The sequence below is a fragment of the Larus michahellis genome, chromosome 6 (genome assembly GCF_964199755.1).
Source record: "Larus michahellis chromosome 6, bLarMic1.1, whole genome shotgun sequence".
NCBI classification, from domain to species: domain Eukaryota; kingdom Metazoa; phylum Chordata; class Aves; order Charadriiformes; family Laridae; genus Larus; species Larus michahellis.
The window spans coordinates 2,089,757-2,117,424 of record NC_133901.1 but is presented as its reverse complement, the minus strand read 5'-3'; the positions used below and the strand labels follow the sequence as shown (position 1 = coordinate 2,117,424).

At 40.7% G+C, this 27,668-nt stretch overlaps 1 protein-coding gene across 2 annotated transcripts in view; it reads left to right on the top strand.

Moving 5' to 3' along the window:
* The window catches only part of USP13 (ubiquitin specific peptidase 13), a 49,408-nt gene extending 22,379 nt beyond the window's left edge, over positions 1–27,029 (top strand). Inside the window, exons 1-19 of one of the 2 annotated variants that reach the window (XM_074590317.1) lie at positions 40–139; positions 1,562–1,683; positions 2,116–2,258; positions 2,460–2,644; positions 7,086–7,180; positions 8,804–8,991; positions 10,639–10,710; positions 10,981–11,074; positions 15,807–15,932; positions 17,245–17,398; positions 18,051–18,225; positions 20,299–20,387; positions 20,766–20,888; positions 21,782–21,808; positions 22,544–22,687; positions 23,682–23,848; positions 24,357–24,519; positions 26,132–26,216; positions 26,857–27,029. In XM_074590317.1, coding sequence (XP_074446418.1) covers positions 82–139; positions 1,562–1,683; positions 2,116–2,258; positions 2,460–2,644; positions 7,086–7,180; positions 8,804–8,991; positions 10,639–10,710; positions 10,981–11,074; positions 15,807–15,932; positions 17,245–17,398; positions 18,051–18,225; positions 20,299–20,387; positions 20,766–20,888; positions 21,782–21,808; positions 22,544–22,687; positions 23,682–23,848; positions 24,357–24,519; positions 26,132–26,216; positions 26,857–26,950 — 2,304 coding nt within the window. In that variant the 5' untranslated portion in view covers positions 40–81 and the 3' untranslated portion in view covers positions 26,951–27,029. Of the gene's footprint in view, positions 1–39; positions 140–1,561; positions 1,684–2,115; positions 2,259–2,459; positions 2,645–7,085; positions 7,181–8,803; positions 8,992–10,638; positions 10,711–10,980; positions 11,075–15,806; positions 15,933–17,244; positions 17,399–18,050; positions 18,226–20,298; positions 20,388–20,765; positions 20,889–21,781; positions 21,809–22,543; positions 22,688–23,681; positions 23,849–24,356; positions 24,520–26,131; positions 26,217–26,856 lie in introns of those variants that run through there. The other variant, XM_074590316.1, reaches the window with a different exon arrangement.
* Positions 27,030–27,668: the final 639 nt, after the last annotated feature.

Here is a 27,668-nt window from a genome sequence, read left to right as displayed (position 1 = left end):
AAGAAAAAGTTCTTGCTTTTGTGTCTATATGCAGCTAACGAGAAGGGGCTTTTGTTGGTTGCTGCTGAGAAAGAGGTGGTGATGCTGGAAGTCGCTGACAGTGGGTGTTGTCACCCCGCAGGACTAGCTGGTGCAGCAGGTGAGGCAGGAATTGAATGGAAACTGGATTATGTTCCTCTCAAGAGGTGGTTTTTCCAGGTCAAGTTAAAATACCTTTTGATACTTGTTTTATCACTTAGGATGTTGAGGCTGTTACTGCCCACTGGGTAAATAGAGACCTTAGTTTTCTGAGTCTGGCCTCTGTCATCCTCACCTCTGTCCCAAATATACATTTGAGATTTCAGGCGTTCCCAGAGTGCAGTGGTTGCTGCCCATATTCGTTTAGTATTGAGCGACTCATTAAGCATATGCAGTTACTTCGAGTGAATAAAAGCCAGTTTTAGCTACTGCTAATGCATCTTCTTTCTTGGTTGAACGTTATTATGTCAGTGACTGACTGGTACATCGGAATACAGCAGATCTGGCATCTCCAGATGGGAGAAGGATCCAGAAAATCCCATCCTTGCCCAGGCTGTTCTTGCAATTGAATCTTGTGAAATGTCTGACACAACAGGCACATGTTTGGTCTTAACTTTCTCAGTTGTCCTGGAAAGCACTGAGCAAGATTTTAATGTAGTCTTGTCACTATGGGATAATTATGTTTTTGATGAAGCTAGAGATAAAAACTCTAGCTGTTTAGTTACTTGTATGCCCGCCTGGCTTCTCCCTGGGTCGACTTATTTCTGGACAAGCATTTTAGCTGATGTTGCTTGATCAAGGCTCATATTTAAGCAAAAAAGTCATCCTTACACTGGAATAAGAGTTTACGTGAACACTATGGAAGGCTTGATCTTCAAAGGAAAGCTTTTTTAGTTAATAAGTGCGTTTTAAATAGATAGTTACACTGATTACAGAGTGGAGTTTGCAAGACGGATAGTGTTGGTGTAACTGTACTGACTATTTGAGACTATGGAGGAGATGCAGGAATGCTACAAGCCATGGACGTCTTCATGGGAGGAAAGGCCACAGGTTCAAGATGCATGGGAGCCATAGCATGTTTCAGCCAGGTCTGGAAAATAAGGGGGGCTGAAACAGAGGTGCGTTATTCCTGCTCTGCAATTTGGGCATGGGTAATGTGACCTGGTCTCCATATTTTATAGCGTTTCAAGACCTTGGGTAAAAGGCACAGCAGTATCACATCCTGATTTTGTCCAAAATGAGCAGAATTTTGTTGGCTGCTTTCCAGAATGTGACGTCTGCAACAGTGCGCTGCTTGGAGAGGGGATAAATAATTCCTGACTGGGGTTGAGATTAAGATGGAAATTCTGGTCGTCAAAACATCCTCTTGCAGATTTCAGTTTAGATTAGGATTTCACAAACATTTCTAGCTGGAAGAAACTATTGACAGTGTCAACTTGCAGGCTGATGCCAGGCAAGCAATGCTTCAGAGTGGTACCCCAGCCACAATTTAGGAACCTTGGTCTCGGGACAGTCTCCTAACATTCCCCATCTTGTTTTTCAGATCTAGAAACAAACAGTGATCTCAACAGTGATGACTTTGAATATGAAGATGAAGCAAAACTCGTTATATTTCCTGATCACTATGAAATCTCATTACCCAATATAGAAGAGTTACCAGCACTGGTCAGTGAGTGTGTGCAAGTGGTGAAAGGAATTGTCTCCTGCTTCAGTTTTTATCAAGATGGTGCTTTATTTTCTGATGTGTGGTGCTTGTTTTTACATAAAGAACTTTCTTAACCAGCTATAATAGAAGAGAGCATCAGTGATTTTTAAAAGTCTGCTTTGTCTTTGTTTCTTGGATTTCCTTTTCCCTCCTGTATTCCTTCTCTTATTATGATGCCAGCTTGTCTCAGGGAAGCTCACATAGTACATGTCGTGCTTACTTCCCTGCTAAAATAATAACAACTGCAGTCTAGAAGATTACATGCATATTTAAGTATATAAATAGTTTTACTGATATCCAGTTCTGTATGTGGTTAGCAATGGGCTGAATGCCAAGTTCTGTCCAGTCACTGAATCCTGTTAGGTTTTGATTGACATTCATTTGTCTTCCAGGTGACGATAGCTTGTGACGCACTCCTCAGCGCAAAATCACCCTACAGGAAGCAGGACCCTGACTCCTGGGAAGAAGAGCTACAGGCATCTAAACATGCCAAAACACTTGTACAGTTAGACAATGGTGTTAGAATTCCCCCCAGGTGAGGGTAGTAAGGTTTGTTCATTGTAGGCTCTCTAATACAGTCCAGAGTAACAGAACTAAAGCCAGCAACTGAGACGACAATTCTCTTGCATGACTCCAGGCTGGGTGTGTATGTTTGGTTTGACCTACCATAAGTGGAAATAAAGGACCGGTTCCTGCCTTACTTATTTCTGTCCTTCCTTCCTGTTTTCTCTTACAGCGGCTGGAAATGCTCAAAATGTGACCTGCGGGAGAATCTGTGGCTAAACCTGACAGATGGTTCAGTGCTGTGTGGGAAGTGGTTCTTCGATGGCAGTGGGGGCAATGGGCATGCAATGGAGCACTACAAGGAGACGGGTTATCCCCTGGCAGTGAAGTTGGGAACTATCACTCCTGATGGAGCAGGTCAGCCACCTGGCAGGTTCTGAGATGGGGTATCTTTTGTGCATGAGACTAAGGGTGTCTAATAAGACTGTTTATTACCAAATGGGTTTATGCTTCTAGTACAAATGTTTGAGAAACCGATAAAGGAAAGAAAACCCTGTGAGTCTGCGAATCTTGATTGGGGCTGGGAAGAGTGACACGCACTCCATTTGGAGAAGCCCCTTACCTTTTTTATCTGCTCTTTTTCTCCTGTTTTATACTTTGTGTAAATAGTTTTTTGAGTTTGTATAATAGTAGATTTATGATAGAAGAATGGTATTATTTTGAAACAGCAGAATCCGGAGAAGTGGTATTTTTCAGTTCTGCTACATTTGCTAGGGCAAGTGGTTCAGTCTTATGTAATATAGAAACAATTACAGGGTAATGATTTTTGAAGTCAGAAAAGTCTGTTCTTATCAGCATGTATGCTTTTTCATCATAATGGAAACTGTACTATTTTTCCTTATTGTTTTGGTAACGTTTTGTTCAGTCTAATGAATGCTCATCTTCATGGGTGCTGTGATGCTCATTTGTAAAACGCCTGTTGATCTTAAGAGGGGAAAAAAGCTGTAGATGTATTCTTGTTTGCCTATTCTCTGAGTGTGATGTTCTGCATTGTTGCTGTGGAGAGGATTATGGTGTGAGAGAATTAGATGGAGTAAAAACATGAGAAGCTGAAAAAGTCATAAGCTTTTGCTGCAGCTGTACAGAGAAATAAAAAACGGAAGAACACATAGCATGATTATATTTTGGTTTTAGTGCTTATGACCACATGGATGAAAAATAGCTGTTTAGAGCAGCCCCTTGTTTTAACACAGATCAGTTGAGAGTTTTTTATCTTTAAGTCCTATTCAGCGTCAGGGAAAGGAGACTGTAGTCAGATTCAACCAGCTGTGCCACAGAAACACTGAGCAAAATTCATTCTGTTCTTTCCCAGATGGAATATTGTTTCCTTGCATGAGCCTGGTCTCAAATGATTTCGATCCGAGTTTCTCAGTTATTGAAGTTGTTTAGGATTTGCCCAGTTTCAAATGCATCTAAAAAATAAACAGAATATTCTCTAGTGTTTTTTTCAATATTTTTTTCTTTTCGTTCTCATCTTCAGCAGCAGTGCTTGTTTCCTTATGGCTGCTGTCCTTCTGCCTTCCACTGATCAGCTGCTTCCTCTCTTAGGTGGCCTTTGGGATAACAAAGGACAGGCTGTCGTCCTTCCCTGTGAATGAGGGGCACCAGCTGTTCCCTGCAGATCTTTGTTCTTCTGGATGACGTTTTCCTGGTTTCCCTATAGAAAAGACTTCCCTCCCCCAACCCTCCTTGTTTCCTTTTCAGGAATTATTCTCTCTCTGATCTATATTGCAGTGGTAATCATAACCTCTCGATAGGGCTGGATGACAAATGAGCTTCAGGAAAGAGGGTCTGTGGCTGATTGTGACGCAGTCTGTCTGGTTTCTGCTTCCCTGGGCTGGAGGTGAAGAAGTGATGGTAGAGGAGTAATAAGCATTAGTCCCTCTGCTGACATAACTTATTCCTTTTTCACATCAGTAAGAAGGAGAAAGAGGTGGTGCCTGAATTCCACTTATACTTACCCTACATGTACACAGAGGGAGCAGAGGAGATCTCCTTGTCTTCTCTTGAGAAATCTGTGTTGAATACATCATGAAAGATTTCTGGGGCATTAGCCCCATTTTGTAGCATTCTGTCACCAAACAGATCTGGGATCGGGGCAGAAATTGAACAAATCTTCTGTCTTGCACTCTTGGACAGGATGCACAAGAGAGTCAGAAAAGTTGCTTGCTTCAATAGGTTGAGTGCTACTCAGCAGACTGCGCTGCCTGCTGCCTCTCTCGACCATACCTTTAGATTTCAAATTATTGTGAGGTTGTGTGTTTGAAACTGGTTTGAGGAATGGAGTGGGGGTTTGGCAGTGGGAAACCCTGTCTGACAGGTACTTGAATGAGTTGCTTTGTGGCTGCCAGTCTCAGCAATTGCAAGATACTTCTTTGCGGGATGCCGAGCAACTTGTTTCTTCAGGGACAGGGTTGCCATTGCCTATTATGCTTTAAGTAGGAAGGAGTGATGTTACACAGCCAGAACAGGTGTAAATCTTGAGCTGTGGAAGAAAAGGAACTACAGGTAGCATTGTCATCTTTCTTTTCTTACCATAATATGAGTAATAATGATGAATCTCTGTTTAATAATATTGTGTTGTCTGTCTCAGATTTTTCTTGGGTTTTTTTGTTTGTTTGTTTGTTTTTTTCCCCCTTATTCCTTCCTTTTTCCCCTTTCTCGTTCTAATGATACCAGCTTTTGTGTGTCACCTTTGCTGACTTGTCTACATTTCTTATCTACTGGAGTCCATATGACAGCACTACAGACCTGTGTTTGGGGGCTCTCATCTTCTTTCTTTCATTTACTGCTCTTTGATTTTTTCGAAGTAAGTGAATTCTGTCTCTCCCATGAAATTAAGTTTGCTACACAGCAGAAAGAACTAAAATGTGTGACACGAACTGGGCTTGAGCAAAAGATTAATGTGTCTTGCGTTCCATTTCTGCTGCTCTGGGACAGTAGTCCCTGGTGACTGCTCTCTCTTCACTCGCCAGAGCTGAGAAAAACAAAATCAAAGCTTCCACATTGAAAGTAGTCACCCAAGATTAGTTGATGTGTAATCTCATTCCATTAGGTGTTTGAACTTTACAGGATCTTTTGGCTGTGCTGTGACCTCACCAGAAGACTATGGGAATGTTGTGATCTCGTGTGTGTGGATGAACAGTCATGTCATCTGGGCATGCTTGCTACCACACAGTGGAATTCCAGCAGATGGGCAGCTACAGTCACACACATGCCAGAGGGGTCATCGGGACCAATGTTAATAGAGGGTCTGATGGCTAATCAGCAGCTGGCAGCACGACTCAAAAGCCCAATTCCCTGTTTTGAGGCAGTTAATGTTTTTCATAGGGCTGGTAAATTTTAGAAGTTGCATTAAGTCTTTGAGTTCTTGGCTAACCTTCAACCTATTGATGGTCCCTTGCAACCTACACAATTGTACAATTCTCTCATTTCAGTGTGGGTTTGGTACTAGCAGACTTCAAGTAGCCTGCCTTTTTGTTAAAGTCTCATGTTGGGGATGGGCTAAATCAGACCGAGGGTCTGTAGTTGAAAAGTCAGGACCTTTCAGAAGTGGTATTTGTGCTGTGAACATCCTTCCTCTGGGTTCCTGCTCTCTTCTCCTGAGTTTGTTTCATCTTTCTCCTGGCTAAGTTTTCTCTGTCAGCCTAGATCTGGTCATATGGGGCAAGGTCACTGTGAGAAACTGCTGGGCATGAAGGAAACTTGGCTGAGGGAAGTGCAGGCAGAGTAGCAGAGGGATTCTGAGGTTCGATATGAGTAGAGACCAAAGCAGGGGAGTAGTCATTCACTACAGAGGAAGAGGCCAGAGAAAAGAAAAGATGGAAGGCCTGTTCAAGTCTTACTAGTGCATGTCTTATCACTTATATCCTTTTATCATGCCTGCAGCTTTATTCTTCTTGGTTCAAGTAGGTGAAACCTGCTCTAGGCTCAGCGTGGTAAACACTAAAAATGTTTTGTTTTCTCTCAACCATTTTGTCCTTCTGTTGTATTTATTAAACTTGGTTTCATAATGAAAGTATCATCACTAGATATATTGCTTCCCTCCACAGTTTGAACTTTGCTCTGCCTAAACGTTTGTGGGCTTTTACTTAAGGCCGTAAGGACCCATCATAGAGCTAGAACTGAAACCTAGATCTGCCACGCAATAAAGCAAGACACCTCAGTCATGAAATCAGCCATTCTCCATAACCACAAGATTAATCTTCGAAGTCCAATCCAATGGTGTCCAACGCAATAAACACGTCTTCATTTCTAATAAAGTTTTTCTCAGTTCTCCCTCCATCTCTGTGGGAAAAGGGCATAAGTGGATTCCTTAAACTGTGCTAGAAATTAAAATACCATTTGTGGTAGTCAGTTCGCCCCATATACTCGCAGTTTTAATGCGTCTGCTTGTATCTAGTAGCTCCCCAAAAATTCAGAATCTTTTGTTGCTGTGTTCAAAATGAGGACTGGCCACGTATCTGAGAATTTTGCCACCCCACTCTTCGTTTTCACTACAAATTTCTTATTTGGGAGGGGGGGAATACTATGATCACTATAATATTCTTAGGTTTTAATACTGTGAGGACATGTAACTTCTTTTGAGGAGAGTAGTTGAGGTGATTGTGTTGAGAACATTTATGATATTTACTGAGGTCTGTGGATGTGCATTTTTCTGCTGGTCGTAACTAAACTTAGAGAATGTGATTAAGGCATCTTGCATAGTCAGTCATGTACTGAGAATGCAATGTTGGTAAACAAAGACAAGGGGTAATATTTGATACTACAGCTCATCTGTTTCTCTCTGCTTTTGTAGATGTCTATTCCTTTGATGAAGAGGAGCCGGTTTTAGATCCTCATATAGCAAAACATTTGGCACACTTTGGAATTGATATGCTGCAGATGCAAGTGGTAGGAAATCCATCTTTTATTTAGTTTGTTGTTTACTTGTTGTTTAGTTGGGGATGGGAGAGAAACAGGAGAAGAATGATACTTGTAGCTTACATTTGTGTCATTCCTTCAGACTGCTATGATAGTATTTAGTTTTGTAAAGTTCAGCCAGCCAGTTCATGTTTTATTTTCTGAGGTCTGAGATGAGCAGATCATTACTCTCAAATCCGAAAATCGCCTTCCAAAAGAGTTCCTTTGTAGTCTTTAACTTACACATTTCACTTCTCATGTGTTGTATACCATTTTCCTTCAAGATGAAAAACCTCATTCAGTTAGAGAATAATATCTGTGTGTGAAGGAAAGCCTATTGCATGTGTAAACGGATACAAATCTTAAGCAAAAGATCTTAAGCAATCGATAAGTAAAAAAGTGGTTGAAAGGTTCTTTATGGAAAGTTATAAATTTCAGTTTAGGTCTTGTTAGTAAATACATTACAAAATGAAAAAATACCTTGTCTCAAGTCTAGAAAACAGCATGGTCTGTGGTGTGGTACGCTAGAAAGGGACTGCGGCAAAAAGGGTCCTGTTCCTGAACATGTTGCTGGTCTGTGTTAGTAAAGAATTCCTTTTAATAATTTGTATCTTAGTGGGTGCCGATTCCAGTTCTGTTTAAATCATCTAAGAAGTCTGAATGGATTATGTTTGTAAAGGCAGGGGGCTTTGTTTTTATTTTTATTTTTTCACTGAAGCACATAGCCTAGTATCACTACCTGAGAACCTGAACATGAAAACTGTTAAAAAAGAACAAACGTGGTACTGGTTTAGTGTATTTAATTGCCCAAAGGGAGAGAAAACTAATAATAACTGTAAAATGATAGAGAAGAGTCAAACTGCAGTTTCAAAAGCCTTCATGGTGCTAGTATTTTTGGTATGCTAATTTCCTTGTCAATATAATGAATAAAAAGTGTCTTTTATCCAGCGATCTTTCTGGAAAACCTCTTTTACTCAGCAACCTTGAAGACTTAGTCTCAGCTGTTGCAAAGTTTTGCCTCCAGTTTTCAGACCCGTCTGAAAAATTCTTAGTGAAGTGGTGAAGCAGTGCTAGCGGTAAACGACACTGCAGTGACCTGCACATACAAACTGTGAACGAGCTGTGGATCCAAAAGCTGAAAGCTGAGCTCTAAAGGGGAGAAACTTTAGCATTGCACATTTTGGCTTTTCCCATTTGAAAGAAGGGAAGAGTTCTTGGATCTGCAGCTTTTCATCTGGTTTGTTTGCTAGCGCCAGCTTCTACAGCAGCAGCTACTCCTGGCCATTACAAATAGAATGTGAAACCTGAAAAAATGCAGATGCTGATGCTTGAGGTCACAGCCCTGAGAGAAGTGAAGCTCCCAGCTGGGACTGAGGTCACAACTAGGAACGCTCAAAAGAGCCTGTGGTCTGTGGTAAAGAGCTAAAAGGTATATTGGAAGAACAAGCTGCTAGCCGTCTGACCCTGATCTTCTCCTGTACGTGCAGGGCTTACCTCCTTTTGCCTATTGGTTTGACTTTTCTAGAGTATAGAACACAAAGTTGGTGATGATGATAGTGGAAGCATAATTGTTGTAGAACTAAAACAGATTTAAAAAGATCTTGTTGCTTTCAGACAGAGAATGGGCTAAGAGATAATGATATAAAACCAAGAGTCTCTGAATGGGAAGTGATTCAAGAAGCTGGCGTGAAACTCAAGCCCATGTACGGCCCAGGATACACTGGCATGAAGAACCTGGGAAATAGCTGCTACCTCAATGCTGTCATGCAAGCCATTTTCAGCATCCCAGAGTTCCAGCGAGCGTAAGTAGCTTCAGACTCGTTCTTGTCACTAGCTGCTGCATTCCTCAATCTCTTGTTTTTCTAAGCACAATGGTATTTTGTCTCACCTAAACAAGTCTCTTTCAGTCAGTTCAGTGGCCGCTTAGAGGATCTAGTGATTATATTGTTCTCTTCTGGAAAAGGTTGGAATGCAAAATCCAACCTGCCTTTGAAATCAGAACTTACTTAATTTCAGTGGTGGGAAATCATATGCTACCTTGCAAACTTGATTGTTCTGCCTCTGCTTTTTCTATACATACATACCTATCTCTATCTCAGTATCATCAGTGTCACATTAGGGTTTTTTGTACTGGCCCATGCCTTCATACAGCTGCAGGAATCATTCTATTGCTCCAGTGTCATTTGTGCAAAAAACTGTACCGGCACAAACATGTTAATATTGATCCGTGGTAGTGAAAAGCAATGCACCTTTTGCATGCAGGTCTGGCTAAGAAGAGGGGAAACTATCAGAGGCATTATTTGAATTAAAAGTCTCATTAAAAAAAAAAATCTCATTTCACAGAAAGGGTAGTGTGAGTATATTCTTCTACTGAATAATTAAAAGAGTAAAAGGACAAAAGCGCAACAGAAGAATATGAAATATTCCTGACTGATCAAAAATGAACACATCACTCCAAGGAGAGAAGCCTTTGTATAAAGGACAGTCTATGGTTTGCAGTAAAATTCAGAGTGCTCTTTTATTCCACAGCAGTAATAGTGTGTGCGCTGGAAGTAAGGCTTTTAGATTTTGGAAAGCCTCCCAGGTTTTCATGTAGCACTTGCCTTCTGGAGAAGAAGAGTGAGAAAACTTGTATTTGTTTGCTCTGTTAGCCATATGGAGTGCAGCCTGTAGATTCATTAGGTGCCAGCTTTTCTACCTCCATGTTTGAAAAATATCAAAATGGACTTTACTAAGGGAGGTTGTTTTCCACAGCCTGGTCCTAGAGTTACCTAGAGCACTTAGTATCAACAAAGTAATGGAGATCTTTGATCAAAGAGGGACCAGGCAGAAATTAGATGTGTTCTTTCAACATGGCCGTACCTACCTAGCCTGTTTTTATTCTTGTGGTTAAAGGAAGCAATGCTCCGGTAGAGTGCTATTAAATACTTCTCATTCCAACAAACTGGCTAGAACAATGCATACCTCAGTGTTTATTGTCAGGAGTTAGCCTTTGTTTCTCTGAAGAAACTCAGTAGAAACATCCTTTTTACACTCTTATCTTTGGTCCTGATACAAATTTGGAATTTATTTGGCGACGCTGCCTAGGAGTAGAAAGTACATTGGTTCTCAGCCCAGCCCTATGGTTTTGAGCAGCACCGTCCTGCAGCTATTTCAAGATCAAGAAACAGAATTTAAGTTCTGGGTGAACAACACCACCATATCCTTTATAGCTAGAAGCTTCTAAGCAAAACTTAAATGTCATTTCCTCATTTCTTTACTATTATTTTTCCATGATGGAAGCACTCACCAGAGATAGATTAAGTCATTGCTATGATGCAAAATGTGACTTGTTAGCCCAGAGGAAGCCTGCTGATGTATCACTGCTGAGGGCTGAGGATCTGTTAGGATGTTCTTGAGTAAATCTAGCTGTGATATTTGAATGTTTCTGCTTTGTTCTGGTTGCCCAGGTATGTGGGAAACCTTCCACGAATATTTGACTACTCTCCTCTTGATCCAACACAAGATTTCAACACTCAGATGTAAGTGACACTTCTCAATGGTTTACTTGGTCAAGTTAAATAGAATCTAAATAATTTAATGGCAGGGCAAATGAACACCCCTGCATGGGTTTGAAAGTGAGATATGGCACAAGGTGGAATGGTAAGATTTGCCTACTTAATTGCAGGTAATGTTGTTTCATCAGGGGGTCAAAGACAGTAAACTTCTTTTTTTGCTTGGAATAAAAATCTTCTCCTCTTTTCTGTTTTTCTCACATGTTTGTTTCCACCCCGCCACTTTCTTCCCTACAGGGCTAAATTGGGACACGGCCTCCTTTCAGGCCAGTACTCTAAGCCACCCATGAAATCTGAGCTTATTGAGCAGGTGATGAAAGAAGAACACAAGGTATTTGACTGAGTTTGTGCAGCCTGGTAACTAGGTAAAAGTGATATCCTGAGAAAAGGGAACAGGTGCCGGGCATTGAAGAACATGTGTGGATCCAGCATGGGATGCTTAGCAAGGTGGAATGTGCAGGATTCTAGTCAGGAATATATTAGTCAGGGGCTATTTGTGCAAAGCATTAAAACAACCATTGGTTCTGCTAATAAAGTCTTCTGCTGCTCCAGTGATGAGTGCAAAAGTTCATAGAATTTGCAACTTATCCTCTTTGAGGAACAAAAAAAACCCAAAGAGCTATTAGAGTCCTCAGTATTTGGAAGCAAACTTCTAAACCTTCTTTAAATTTGAGAAAGAAGTATAAAGAGCTAAAGAGTTGTTTCCAGAAAGTGTCTGACGATATTCTACCTGATTTCAGGAGAAATTCAGGACAAATCAGGTCTAGGTAATACAAGATTAAGTGGTGCTGGAGGCTTTCATGTAGATGAAGGAGGGGCCATGCAGAGCCATAGAATCATAGAATAGTTTGGGTTGGAAGGGACCTTTAAAGGTCATCTAGTCCAACCTCCCTGCCACAAGCAGGGAGATCTTCAACTAGACCAGGTTGCTCAGAGCCCCGTCCAACCTGACCTGGAATGTTTCCAGGAACGGGGCATCTACTGCCTCTCTGGGCAACCTGTTCTGGTGTTTCACCACCCGTATTGTAAAAAATGTCTTCCTTATATCTAGTCTAAATCTTCCCTCTTTTAGTTTAAAGCTACTACCCCTTGTCCTATCGCAACAGAGCCTGATAAAAAGCTTGTCCCCATCTTTCCTGTAGTCACCCTTTAGGTATTGGAAGGGGCTCTAAGGTCTTCCCAGAGCCTTCTCTTCTCCAGGCTGAACAACCCCAGCTCTCTCAGTCTGTCCTCATAGGAGAGGTGCTCCAGCCCTCTGAGCACCTTTGTGGCCTTCTCTGGACCTACTCCAACACATCCATGTCTTTCCTGTGTTGAGGGCTGGGTGCAGTGCTCCAGGTGGAGTCTCACCAGAGTGGAGTAGAGGGGCAGAATCCCCTCCTCTGTCCTGCTGTCCACGCTTCTTTTGATGCAGCCCAGGATGCAGTTGGCTTTATGGGCTGCAAGCACACATAGAATCATTGTCAGCTCATGTCCAGCTTTTCATCCACTGGTACCCCCCAAGTCCTTCTCAGCAGGGCTGCTCTCAGTCCTTTCATTCCCCAGCCTGTATTGATACAGGACCCTGCACTTGGCTTTGTTGAACCTCATGAGGTTCACGTAGGCCCACTTCTCGAGCCTGTCCTGATCCTTCTGGATGGCATCCTGTCCCTCAGGCGTGTCGCCGCACCACTCAGCTTTGTGGCAGTGGGATCTATCCTGGAAACACAGTAGTATGTGAGGTTTTGGATATAAACTGAAACTCCAATTGCTGGGCAACCTGGGGAGAACAGTGTGTATATCCTGATTTGTAATAATTCACAATAGAAAAAAACCTTGGAATCAGCTTTCTCAGAATAGGCAATTTCAGAACAAAGGTATTCTGAGGGGCAAGTGCCATAAGCTAACATGCTAGACACAATGGAGAGGGGGATGAGATAACCTTTTTTCCCATGTTTATGTAATACAGAATTTTATTTGTCATAGTGAATGTTTTGTCTTAAGCGAAATATTAGTTATTGGGACAATGTTACCTACCCAAGGAAATCTGTTATTTTACATTTGGGTTGCTATTCAAACTGTCTACCTCAAAACATCTTGTATAGAGTGATGCTAGGAAAACTGGACCTAGAATATATTTGTGTCCCCACCAACCTCTGTTAATGTGACCCCAAGCAGCACAGGGAGTGAAACCACAGACTCCATAGATGGGATATTTAGAAATGAAAGGTCAACTGGTAACGAGTACTGAAAATACGACCTGTAGAAAAGAGCTGTCTTTATGGAAAAAGAATCTGATACTAAGTTGTAGTTTTATACACAGTAGAAGTCACGCATGCTGTTGTCACAGAAGCATGGCGATAGTTTCCATGGAAACAGATATTTTCCTCTACCTTTGTCTATCAGCTATTGATATAGGAATTTCTCCTTCTGAAATCAGAACGCCAAGGAGATTTTGGACAAAGATAGAGCAGCCAGTATGGAGTAGTTTGCATGATCTGAAAGTCTTGTGTCTCCTGCGTAATTGCTTTGTACAGTAGCTACTGATTGTTTTGGAACGACAAATGAATCCTGCTTGTTTCCTTTAAATACAGTTTACAACTTAACACCACATCACTGTGACTAAGGAATAGTGGAATAGATTTCAACAAACTCCTCACATTAAATTCTGTATACTGACTGACCTGCTTTCTTCGACACATACAGAATACGAATAATGTGCTGGAAGTTCAGGGACTTGAAGCCTTCAAATAAAGCTATACCTCCATGTTTAGCCCGGCAGCCACTACTAGCAGTGAGATATTGAGAGCTTTTTAATGACAGATGCTATAAAACTCTGTCAGGCAGTAGTAGCCATCTACTGGCATTTAACAATAGTTGTGTTATTCGTAAGTTCAGTTTAATAAGGTTGAAGTTACATGTATTAGGTGAGTTCTTTATCAAGCAATTCATAGCACGTATAAGGCTTTGAAACAGCTTTTAGTGCTTTTGTTCCTTGTTGTATTGAAGATTTATTTAGAAAAAGAAAAAAAGTATAGATATTTTCTCTGTTCCCTCGCTCTAAGCATACAAATCTATGCTTTGTCAGTTTGGGGGTGCTTTTTTTGTTTGGTGTCTTCCCCCCACATCATACTGGTATACATACAGATAGTATTTTATCATCCAGAGAGTTGTACTGACATTTATAATACATCATTTTCAAGTGCTTCTGCTTTGTGTCTATAAAATCAATTATTAATTTTATTTTTATTCCTTTACCTGTCCCCACCCCCCCACCTCCTACATGCAAATAGGTTCTCTAGCTTTCTGGGTCTTTGGAATTCATCCAAAGTTTTGGGGAGTTGTTGCCTGTAAAAGCATTCATATGAGATCTGCAGTGGTCCAGCACAGTCTATATTTAGCTAAACTGTTTTGCAACTGTTGATGGGGAAAGTGTGCTAGGTATTCTATAAATATTCATGGTACTGGGGACCTAAAATTTTTCACCACAGGAGTTTAATCTGGAAATGGCAGTAGTTTTCTTGGACTCATTTTAACATTAAAAACAGGCTGAAAGCCTAAAGGGTCATCAGCTAGGGCTTGATTTTCTGTTTAGAGCTTTGCTATTTCTTCTCTTATTTTTCTTGTCCTTGAGATGGAAAGGGTTTAGAGGGCAAGATCCGATCCTCTTCTATAGACTGCCACACATGGCATGTTTCTCTTCTCCCTGCTGAAATGGCTGAGTAAAAAGTGTATAGATGGAAACAAGGCTTAATTCCAAACTCATTGCATTATACATTAGGGCAAATGTGCCACCTTGACGTATTCTTGCTTCTGACACAAAGAAGCCTGGTGTATAGTCATTTGAGCTGGTTTATGTGTTTCTCTCCCCAGTCCTAGCTTTGATGAAAGGCAGCTGAGGACACTGAAGTGATATATAACCTAAGATTCAGAAATCCCTAGAACATCTCTTTTGTTCAAGCAATACTGAGACTCTCTCTCTTTATGAGAGCCTTTAAAGAACATCTTAGCCTAATGTGGTTGCTGGTGTACTGCCAGAAATTGAAAAAGCATTAAAATTGAGCATCTGCTCCTGATTTCAATGGGTCTATGAATACCTTACCTTGGTGAAACCAAGAATAAAATTTTGCTCTTTTAGTGTGCGTTTTATGTGCCTTTCGTTTTATACCGCTTTTGCTATTTTTATATTGGTATGTTAGCGCAATGGTAGTAAAGAATGAGATTGGCTGAGTATTTAACAGCCTCTGACATATCCTAAAGGCTACACTTTTGCTTGAATTGTCTTGAAAATTATTTGGTCTACTGGAGGGTGAGAACAAATCTGAGTAAAAGATTCTGACCCTTTTAAAAGCGTTATTTAAAAGGGATGATAGCTAGCGTTGTCTTGAGGATGCAACTTGGGTTGGTTGGGGAGGCTTCTTAAAATGGTATAGAGGGTGAGAAAGTCAAAACTAGAACTCTCTTGGAAGAGAGGGATTTTCGGATTTGGGGTAGTTTCCTACTGATGTAACTGAATGGCTAAAGGCAGTATGTTACTGTCCTTCCAACATGACCAACACCTGCAAATTGCAAATTCATGTCTGTTCTTAACCCATCTGGGAACGCGTGCTGCACACATTTCTTGTTTTCTACTTGATTCTGTAGAGATCTCTGGAAAGGTTTTGTCCTGAATAAAGCTGCTAATTGATACACCGAAGTGCTTCAATGCCCACATACTTTTGGGTGGAACAGGGGTCTGAAAGGAATGTCAAATATTAGAAAACAGTGCAGGCTTTTAGCCTTTCTGAAAACTACTAACCTTTAGCAAACCTTCGGTAATTTCTTTTAACTTGCAAATGCCATAGAAAAGTCAGATAGAGTGAACACTGTAGGGACTATATCATAAAAGATATTCTAAAACCCCTAAATAATGTTTCAGGACTCTTTCCATTTTTATTAAAATGGAAAATTAGATGAAACTGAAACTGTCTTTTCTCCAGTGGCAGAAATGGGCCATAGATAGATCTAGTGGAGTGACTTTGGGATACTTGGTCCAGGAATGAATAAAAATCCTTCTTTAAAAGGTTTCTCTTTCTTTTATTTAGCCTCAACACAGTGGAATATCTCCCCAAATGTTTAAGGCTTTTATAAGTAAAGGCCATCCAGAATTTTCCTCTAATAGACAACAAGACGCACAGGAATTTTTTCTACATCTTATAAATCTGGTAGAGGTGAGAAAATCTGATTTCTGCTTCTTTTCCGTGGTTATATTAGACAATGAAGGTGGAGCTGTTATATGAATGGCTTATTTTTTTGTTGTACTCTTTTTAACCTTGGATATGTAGAAAATGGCACTAATTTAAATGTATTTTGGTTTAGAAACATTTGTTTCTATAATTCTCCCTTCACTTCAGACTCTTGCATGACCACACACGGGCCCGATGCTGCTGGTAACAACTGTAAGAGATATAGGGAGGTCAAACATCACCGTACAGGCTATAAAATTTATAAACATATGTGACTGTCCTTTTAAATTGCTGTTTGTTTTATGATTACATGCTATCCATTTGTTTACCATATTGCAGTCTATCTTGGAATATTAATGAATTGGGTAGTATGATTATTCTTATTATTCCAAATCTATATCATCATTGGGAGCAAACTAATTACCATGTCCAGTTCTTTTACAAATCCCAGCTGTACGTCATTGAATGAAGGACTCCCCTGCTGAAAACAAAGTGACTATTTGTCAGTTGAATATTTCTGTATAAAATATTAGTTCCACTGAGCTCCAGCTCAACGCTGTGTGTAAAAGAATCAGTACTGTGAATTTTAATGCTGTCTTTCTGAAAAGGAAATTTACAAATACGTGCAGTTTTGATTTAAAGCATTTCTTTCTTTTCCATCTTTCCTCCTTCTTTTTTCCCATTTTTCCCAAGAATTGAGGGTGTTTATTCATGTATTACAGTCTAGATGAAGTTATTCACATTTGCATGCATAATGTTCCAGATCCCAAAATGCATGTACTGATTATAGGGTGGTTAGAAGACATTTTTCTGGTTTTTGCCTGATAACAGACATTAACATGAACAATAAAGAGGAGGTATTTTATTTGTGTGACATTCCCATCTGGATAATGAGCTACAAGTTGCTTGTTCTGTTTCAGTGCAGATTCAGAACAGTAGGAACAATTCTAGTTGCTGAAAGGATGCTCCGTGTTATTTACCTGAGCTTTCTATCTTTAGTGTAACCTGCCACCTTCCTACCTTCTTCTGTTCGCTTGACTCAGTCAGATTCATTAGGTACATGCTCTGCAAGCTGCTGTGTGTAGAAAGATACCGCTGTGTATGCAGACTTTGTGGACTTCAGTGGGATTCTCTGTGGGTACAAGTGTTCTGCATGCAGTAAAATGCAAGCTGAGCTGTCAGATCTGGGTGCAAGATGGGTGTTTTTGTGCTTGCCATAAAACAGCCAGCAGGCTTTGGGTTTTCTGGTCATTTTAATGATCATCACTTAAATTATTTGATCTAATACTCCTTTCAGAGGAACCCTGTAGGTTCAGAAAACCCCAGTGATGTTTTCCGGTTCCTGGTGGAGGAGCGCACGCAATGCTGCCAGTCTAGAAAGGTCCGCTACACAGAGAGGGTGGACTATATCATGCAGTTACCTGTTGCTATGGAGGCAGCAACAAACAAAGGTAAATAAAGGAACTGGTCCATTGACTGACCTTCTGGTGACTCTTTCAACCCCTGTGTAGTCTCTTTGTATGGATAGAATGGTTTGAGGCCATGTGGCAAATGAAACCAATGAGCTGATCAAGGGAAAATTACTTGGTTTGGGTTTCTTTGATTATACTTTCAGGGAAGAAGGATTCTACCTGGATACTCTCGGTAAGTTTTCAGACAGATTTATTTTCAGACTATGGGACCACCATTAAGTGTCACCGCTTAGGAATATATCACTAAGAATGGTAGCAGTTTGTATGATAAAGATGTCAGAGATTTGTGACTTAAAACCTTAACCTAGATTTGACCCAGGGATGTGCCACACCACTTGTAGTACAATTTATTTACCCTTGTTTTAAGTGCATGTGTGCACCCAAAGATCCTCATTAGCATTGAATTTCCCTTGTCCTGGACAGTGAACCCATATATAAAAAGTTCTTAATCCTTAAAAAGGAACTGAACATACTAGCTAATGACTATCTTGTGAAAACAAACACACACACAAACACAAAAAAAAACCCCAAACAAAAAACATTTCTAAAACTTGCGAAAAATGAGACTGGTAAGGTACATCATAACCACGACAATCTTCATTTAGCTTTTAGTGTCATGTACATTTCTCAGATGAATTAATTGCCTATGAATTGAAGAGGCGAGAAGCAGAGGCTGCAAGGAGACCTCCACCAGAGCTTGTCCGTGCCAAAATCCCATTTAGTGCGTGTCTGCAGGCCTTTTCTGAACCAAGCAATGTTGAGGATTTCTGGAGCAGCGCCCTTCAAGCAAAATCTGCAGGAGTTAAGTAAGTGTGTTTCTGACTGCCAATTGAAAATCCATATGGTAGTGCTTGTGCTTATCTTGCTACCTGGACATGATGCAGAGGGAAACAGGCAAAGGCGTAGTGGGCTTCGGCATTGTATTGGTGGTGGGGCTTCTAAATGTAACACGCAGCTCAAGCCTGGCAAGAGTTGTAATGACCAATTGATCAGCAAATAAATTGTTCTCAACTATCAAACTTCAAGGGATGATGGGGTCCCGTTGTTAAGAGCTTGAACTTTAAATGCTTGTAGCTTAACTGTCTGCTCATGTTTTAAAATCAGATGCTACGGATCAACTAGTGATAGAGCTCTGTACAGTGTGGTAGGAGATACAGTCTGGATCTCTGCACTTGGTCTCTTGATGTCTTCATTTGACTAAAAATGCTGAAGGGTGATGTGTGGCAACAAAGCAGAGTGAAGCAAATGAAGGTTGTTTTTCTTGTGAGAAAGTTCTTTAGATGGATGGAAAATTTTGCATTGTGAAGTGCTATGCTGAAAACTTTTTTTTTATTATGTTATGTTTTATGTTAGTTGTTGTTTGCGTTTGGATTTCAACCCATCATCTTTGTATGCTACAGTGTTTGGTTGCATCTGTTAAGTTTGCTGTCACTTACATGAGGCCATCGTACAAGATGGACATATAAAAGAAGGAACCCATCTTGTGTGTTTATAGTTGGGTGGATAAAAGAACCAAGAACAGCTTGGTCTTAAAAAAGCATTAAGAAATAGGATGTCAGTCAGAGAACAATGCAGTTTTCAGGGCAGTATTTCATGCTGAGAACAAGAGTTACTGCCTTATCTGGTTACATTTCTCTGTCAGCAGCAAGGAGGGGTTGAAAATGGGGCTCTGCAACTGCTTTGCTGTGGCTAGGTACCTTCTAATTTTAGATCACTTAACATCTCAATGACTCATCGCTGGTTTAGCATACTGTTTCAGTGACATATTGAAAATTGGGAGACAAGTGCACATGGTGAAGAGAAATGTAGCAGAAATCTAAAGGCTTGTATTAACTGTGAACATGGTGCAAGAACATTCTAGTCTTCAAATAGATCTAGGGTTAATTTGTAATTTAGCCGTTACTCATCCATTAGGTCTTTAAAAGCATCGAAAGATGCAGAATAACTTGCTATTTAAAATTCAAAAGTTTTGTGCTGCAGATGATAAAGTTAATAAAATTGCAAGGTGGTGCTAACAAGAATTTAGAAAGTAGTTATTTATAGTATGATAGGAAGGCCTTATATTTATGATACATTTACTCTATTTTACCCAGAGTTAGTTGAATTAGAAGAAAGAATGGTATGTGTGAATGCAAGATAAAGGGAAGGGTGCAGGGATTAAACGTGGGGAAAATGGGAGCATAGAGAAGGAGAATGGCTGTATGTGTAATGTTAAATTGTGTTCAAGATTAAACTTTTTCTTTTCACTAAGAGGGCAAATGTCAGAGATCCCCTGAAACTCAACAGTCATTCTCTATTTTGATAAAGACCATAGTAGTTCAATAAGAATATCATGTGGGTTTTTTTTCTATAGCACTTTCATGTGAAAAACTACAAATGACAGCTTTTCTATTTTTGCTTAATGAAATGCTTTATTGGTGGACTGATACCTCATGGACAATGCTACTGTTACTAGAAAGGCAGTGAAAAAAATGCAGAATTAATTGTTACTCCATTCTGTCTGAGCTGTGTTTTAAGCCTGTGCCCTGAAGTTCTAGACAATATGTCATTCAAAATTTATTTCCTGACATTCAACTTCAGAACAACTTGAATAAGCAAATTTAACATTATTTGTAGTTGTTTTCTATGATCTTCCTATAAGCTGAATTGTCTGCAAGGGTTTGGGCTGCCATTCAGGATATGAATGCGTAGAAAGCTACTACCATACTTCTCCACTGTACTTGAAAACTTTTTTGTGAAATTTGTGTTTATAAAATCCATGACTATTCATCTCACTCAGAGCTAAAGTTACTCATTCAGTGTGCATGAGCTACTGAAATCTGAGCCGCTTGTGATTTTGTTGCCTTGTTTCACTGAGTTGTATTTCTTGTGTTTCCCAGGACTTCTCGTTTTGCTTCATTTCCTGAGTACTTAGTGGTGCAGATAAAGAAATTCACCTTCGGCCTTGACTGGATACCCAAAAAGCTTGGTATGTGCCTTTTATATTTACCTTTTTCTCATTCTATCCAAGGGAAACCTGTAAGGTGTACACACTTTGGTCTATAATGAGGACCTGGCCTGAGTCTCAAATTTATGCTGTGAAGATCCTAATTCTATCTTCTTTTCTTTTATGACAACTTAAACCAATCCATCAGATCTGTGGAGTTAAAATACAGTTTAATGTAGTCTGACCTTCTAGTTAAATTGTGCTTTAGTATTCCAAATTTCTCAAATAACCGTTTTCAGATGAAGAATCCTGGCTGTGTTTGTGGCTTGAGTACCAGAGTCCCCTCTCTGATGGGGCAGGTTGTACCATGAGGTCATTTTGCTTGATTCATATGCTGAGCCTGTTTCTCTGCTTTTGTAGATGTTTCTATAGACATGCCAGATTTTCTAGATATCAACCACCTTCGGGCCAGGGGTCTCCAGCCAGGAGAAGAGGAACTTCCAGACATTGCTCCTCCCATTATCATTCCCGATGACCCAAAAGGTATTTACTGACTACATCTCTTTTGATTTTCTGCTGAATTCCCCTTTCCTTCCAGCACAAACTGATTCTCCTTAGCTTCAACTTTTGGAGCTATGGACAAAAAGCAGCTCTGTGCTTCTGTAATTGAAGACTGTTTCTTTTACGCTGAAGTTCAGAAACAAGAACGTTAGAATATACTCCTTCCTCATTCCTTGGGACTGTCTAGAGAATGAAATGGTTTATAACAAGTAAAATCACGTCTTTATAGCATGACCTTAAACCCAGGTTGCTGCTATTTCCTCCAGAGGGCTTAAGTTTGAGTGCCTCAATATTTAATAGGAAACCAGTAATGAAACTACTCTCATGACACGATTGCCCCATTTGCTTGGGTATTTATAAGAGTGGTGGTATAATATCAAGCTGTATGCACGTGAAAGGAAGCTAGTACCAGAAATCGTGTGTCAGAGCAAATTTTTGTCGTGGCAAAATTCAGTTCTCCAAAGGTTTTAATTTTGTCCCTTATCGGTAAGTTCCTTACCAAGGCCTATTCTTTTTTATCCTCTTGCTCGATGGACTGACCTAGTCTTAGTGTAAGTGCATGGATGATGGTACCTTAGTTATAGCAAAATAGATTTTTGCTTAAGTAGGTTTAGGTCAGCCATCAGCTATATTTCCTACTGGTTTATAGTACCAGTGACACTTTGCTCCGAGTTGAGTTAGGGAGATTACTGGGCAGAAACATCCCTAGTCTAATTCATGGCAAAAACGTCAGGGATGTAAGGATGAACATGACCTGCCTGTATGAGGTGAAATGTTTCTATGACTTTAAGAACATGGTATTATTTTTACCATATGCATCTACTTAGCCTTCACGTAAGTCCTTTTCCGTGTTTTTCTCCTTTCTCAATTTTCAGATCGTATGGCAAACCATTTGGTGGAGTGTACGTATCTCATTGTTCTGTGACTGGTATTTCAGCTGCTTAAAAAATGGTCATGCGTCTTTTGCTCCGCCAATGGCTTCTCTGTCCTCATGGAGATGCATGGAGTATTGCCTTGCATGCTTCTAAATAACAGATGATTTTTGTACTCATTCAGCATTTATTTGCATGTGTACAGGACGCTTAAAGGGTCTGTAGTAGCATCAGCGTATCCAGAATATGAGCTGCTCCTCTATCTGCTGCTCATCAGCAGGATCTTGCAGTGCTGCGGGTCACAGCTGCTTGATCCTGGCTCCCTCTGGACTCTGATCTCAGCTCATCTTCATCTCGGTCATTCAGAGATGAAGTTCAACTGGAGACTGCCAGATCCAGCAGTCGTTTCTGTCACCTGCAAGATTCTGCCTGTAAGAGGGGTGATTGCTTTTGGCTGCCATCTCTAGCTAAGCTCAGCACCCCTTGAAATCCAGTGGTGAGTTTTTTTAGTAAATAAAATCCTGTAGGAATTCATCAAGATTTAAGAATCTATGTAGATTACTGATACAAAAGATTACCAATAATCCCGAACAAATACCATAATGCTTTGTACGAGGCTGTTTTCTAATGGGTGTGGGTTTACTGCAGAACTAAAATAAACACAAGAGATAAGTATTGTAATATGTGGCACCATGAATAACAATAAGAAATACTATACAATGGATGAAATTAGACTTTTATACTTTAGAAGGCCCTTTCTTGTAGCTCTAGATATCGATGAGTCTTCAGTTATGCAACTGGCAGAGATGGGTTTTCCTTTGGAAGCATGTCGGAAAGCTGTGTACTATACAGGCAACCTGGGTGCTGAAGTCGCTTTCAACTGGATCATTGCACACATGGAAGAACCAGGTCAGTGATTTGAAGGTTAATTTAAACTCAACTGCTTGTATATTTTGGCAGTCGGTAGAAAATTTATAACGTGTGACAGTGAAACAATAGCCCCCTTCCCCACCCCAGGAAACCTGGAGGTGTGAGTGAATTTTCCTAAGCTGCTACTGGGATATGCAGATCTTGACTGTTATGCGGCATCCTCTGCCTAGAAGAAGACAACAAACCTAAGCTACATGAGATGTAGACTCTCCTGCCCTCACTGACTGTGTGGGCCGGCTCTCTGTTTTCCACCCTTTGGCTAGGTCCATGCTGCTAAGGGGGAGGCTGACTTGTGGTCAAGTGTAAGTACAAAGAATCCTGTGGTCTGGATGCTTTTCTTCCATATCAGCCTTCTCTAGCTCCAGCTAGAGCATTCGTGCCGTACTTAGAACTTGGGCTGTCTATTGATGGACAGGGCTGCTAGATGTTCTCCACTTCCTGTGCTTCATCCATGCAAAGTTTGGAGCCATGATTCAGCACTGGGTATACCTGAGCACTCCCTCGCCAGGGAACTCCAGATTTGGTTGAGTTCACACTTCACTGTGGGCTTTTGTGTTGCTTGTGTAAATGGGGAATGAGTTTCGTGTGGGCTTAAATGACATATTTCAGCTATGGAATCAGTTCATTTTACATCCGTAGGTGTATCGGCTGGGTTGTCTACTATTCTGGTGTCATCATGGCTTCCATACCAATCTTGGCAACTTTCCTGCAGTTGTTTCACTCCTGTGATGTGCCAAGTTGTTTTAGCCTGCTCAGTTTGAGTTTGTCCACCTAGGTATTTTGTAATATGCATGTTCATCTTGTTCCTTTTAAGGCTTTCCACACATCTATGTCCCAACCAGGCCAATGAAATGAACTTACATTGATTTCAGGACTGCTTTTGAAGTCCTGTTTGTTATTTGTTTGTGTTTGTCGTTGACTTTCCAGTTCAGAGGGGCAAAAGAACAAGCTGATGAATGTTTGTTTGTTGCAGACTTTGCTGAGCCATTGGTCATACCTGCATTTGGAGAAGTTGCTTCCAGTGGAGCAGCTGGATTTGGAGCTGTTGGGCTAGATAACCAACCTCCTGAAGAGATGGTTGCAATTATCATTTCCATGGGCTTCCAAAGGGATCTCGCAATTCAAGCGCTGAAGGCAACAGTAAGTTCCATGGGTTATTGGTAACACTTGGGTTTCGTTTCATATTATGTGCTCTGTACGTGTGCACGCTCAGATGTCTTTGAAACATGCATTTAAAAATCCAGCTAGCGGATGGTGCACATAGAACTATTTTGGCAAAGTGTGGGATGCTTGACTTGTCTGGGTTAGAGTGGGGAAGGTGGTTTGTGTGTTTCACATGAATCTTAAAATGTGGAGGAAAGTGAGGAAAACTTAGCTTCTTTTACCATCTGCTGAGAAAAATCCTGGATGTCTAAAACTATGCGTTTTCAAGATGAGAACCCGGGGGCCGTGGGGATTAATTGTGGGAGGATGTCTTTTTCCATCTGCCAAGCTCCTGCAGAGTGTTTGTTGAGTACTATTTTCCATGGAGGTAGAGTATGTATTTTACAAGTTTTAAGCGCTGTCGAACACAATCCTTACTCTGTTCAAAGACTGATGATGCTAGACAATGTACTAAAGGCTGCTCTTTTGCTTGTGTAACTCACAGAACAATAATTTGGAGCGTGCGCTGGAATGGATCTTCAGCCACCCTGAACTTGAGGAAGAAATTGAGCCTGCTATGGACATGATGAATATGGCGAACAATGCTAACGCCAATATCCTTGCAGAGACAGGGTCAGAGGGACCCAGGATCAAAGATGGCTCTGGAAGTAAGTTCTCCTTCATCTTAAAACTGGCTGTCATGTTGTTGCGTCACACCTACACACCTTCTGTTTTGAAAGTAGCTATCATGGGGTTTTGGACATGATCCAGGCAATTTACTTCCCATCTTGCTTCTGGGGCCGAGTCCAACTCTGGGGCTGCTAAGCTCTTTGGACTGTGTTTGCTCAGAAACTCTTTCCCTGGACTCACTGAATAACCTGAGTCCAAGTTTCTTGTTGCCACAGCATATAAGTCTCCTGGCCTAGCTTTACTTCTTGTTTTGTTGCTGTAAGATAAAAAGACAAAGAAAAGCTAGAATGTTTGAGTCTTCAGAGGCCGGGCATCCTAAAGATAACGCTGCTGTTACAGACCACCTGAGTTTCTGTCCTCCTGTGGTCTGATGAGAGATTTGATCCCTTCAACCAAGTTCTTTATTCTAAATATGGCAGGTATAGTTGGTATCCTACATGTACTGCTTTGCTATTTTCTTGTGGTTTTCTCTTTGAGCTCCTCAGTCATGCTACCGCTAAATAAACCACAAGATGGGGCTAATGTGCAGCGGTCAAAGTTGTGAAGTAGGCAAAGAACTTCCTGTAAGCGTAAAAGCACTGGAGTACAAAAGCTCAGCGGTGGTTCTAACATAGGGATATCACATGACGTTTTTTGAAGGGTCTTTAGTGACCCGTTCTAATAACTATAATATGTTCTAAATTTGTATCTCTGATCTTGACTGTAATGGTCTTATAAAAAAACCAAACTAACAACCAATTTGATTTTTGTTTCTGAGGTTGCTGTTATTATATAAGAGCGTTCGTTTCTTGTTTCTAACATTATAAAGACCAATCTTAAGTCGCTTGCAGACGTGGGAAACATTGATTAGCATTAGGTTAAAACCAAAAGATTTGGAATAATTATTTTTTATGGTACTTAGCCTTTATAGACTGAGACCATTTACTGAGTGCCTGAAATCCTGATAACCAACATGATACTGTAAAATGGCTCCAGAAAGCCCTCTCCACCAAAATCCAGGCCCCTGTCCTTATGCAATATCCTGAAAGAAGGTACCCTTTTACTTGTGGTGGTAATTTGGGTGAATGGCATGAATGGGTGGGGAGCAAGAACCAATGCTGAGTTCTCCAGAGACTCTAAGCACAAAAATGGTCCTCGTATTAAAGGAAGAGGTTTCTTTCCTGTCCTCTCTTTTATGGGCTGCTGAAATTTAAACTTCTGTTTTTAATTTGATTTATAGGGGATCTGTGATCGCACTTTAGATATAGCTAATTTGCGTGCAGAATGAACTCCGTATCTGGCACTTCCTCTGGTGCTCTCTGTGAATCTGCTGTTTTCTCTTTCCTGGTAGGGGCTGTGATCACAGCCCGGCTGTATGCGCACAGATCTACGTGGGTTTGACTTGGATTGGTTTGATGTTTGATAATGAATCTGACTGCTAGTTAAAGCAAGAATATGCTGCAATCTTAACAGAAACTGTGTTTGGGGATGCAGAGTTTGAGTTAGGAGTGCTAAGCTGCTTCTCCAGCATTAGAAAGAAAGCTTCCTCTGGAGTCGTATTGCAACGTTAGCAAAAAAAAACTTATGCTCCCCTTCGTGTTTCTTAAACAGGATACGAGCTGTTTGGGTTCATCAGCCACATGGGAACATCCACAATGAGTGGCCACTACGTTTGTCATCTCAAAAAAGAAGGAAGGTGAGTGGAATTGGGAGAGACACAAGGATGAGCAAATGTTTTCTGTGAAGCATGCAGCTGTACAGAGCAGGGTGTGCATTCATGGCAGACAAAACGTGCGTGTCATTACCACGTATACATTTCCCACCAAAGAATGAAGATTGTTACGGACTGTAGGTGCGATGAGTCGGTTCTGATTCCCCTGAGGTCTATGCCGAAACCTATCATCGGCTCTCCTGTGCTGGCTGTTCCAAATCTCTGTTCGTTTTGGGTCATCAGTTCTGTATCTGGCTTTGTTTATCTGAGCTTCCCCCAACTTCTTTCATTCCCCACCGATTGAAACCCATCAAACTATGGGCTGATACTAGTGTTGCTATTACTGCAGTGCTGATCTTGGCTGTGATTTTGATAAGTCTCTATTATTTGGCCTTGGGAATCCATGGTTTTCCTTCCATTGAACTGTAACTGCGCATTCCTCTGTGCGTCCCTCTTCCTGACTCTGGCAGTAAACCTGCCTTGGCTGTTTCTCTGATCCTTTGTTCTTGTTGCAATGCCTAATTTTAGATTCTAAGCTCTTTGAAGTTTGGGTCTCAGAAATCCCTGATAAACTTGTGATGATTTTTATACACATGGAAGGTAATCAATGTTGTTTTCATTTCAGATGGGTGATCTACAATGACCTTAGAGTCTGTGCCTCAGAACGACCTCCCAAAGACCTGGGCTACATTTATTTTTACCACAGGATACCAAGTTAGGCCTTGAATCTATTACCTGGCCTTAAGAAGCCATAAGCCTTTTTAACCTGCCCAAAAAAAAGTACAATAAAAAAGAAAATCTAAAACCAATGAAAGACCCCTAAATCTTGGACTGCCAAAAAGCAAAGGAAAACATGGGATATTTATAGTTTATTTAAAACCAGTCGTTTGATGCTGCCTTAAGTGTTAGAGGGAAAATTTCTATTAGGTGATGTATAGTATGTTGTTTTAAATTTATACACCTTAAAGGATACCTTAAGACCATGCAGATTACTGGTGGAGTTTGCAGCAGTATATGGAGAAAACAGAAGTTTCAGAGTTGAACAAAAATAGCCCAGTTCAGCCCAGCTCCCGCCTGTTCTGTCCATGCATCCACTGGAGACCAGGAGGAAATATTTGCGTCTTTGGGAACTGGGAGCCAGTGTTTTCAAGCAGAGTTCAGAGCATTTAGAGAAATCACATCACGTACAAAGTTGGAGGGAGGGGGATGTGTGAGTGTTCTTCAAAGCAGAGCATCTTATTTAGAAGATTGTTTTCAGTACAGTGAGAAAAGTCAGCTGAAGTTATATCTGTTGGAATTCAGTTTTATAGTATTTTGGTTTGCCTTTTTGATGCATAAACCTAAGAAACTAATGGAGATGGAAGCAATGTCCTGTCAGTGTCCTGTACATTTTCTGCCAAAGAAAAATAGTAGATTTTATTTTAGCAGACATAGGTT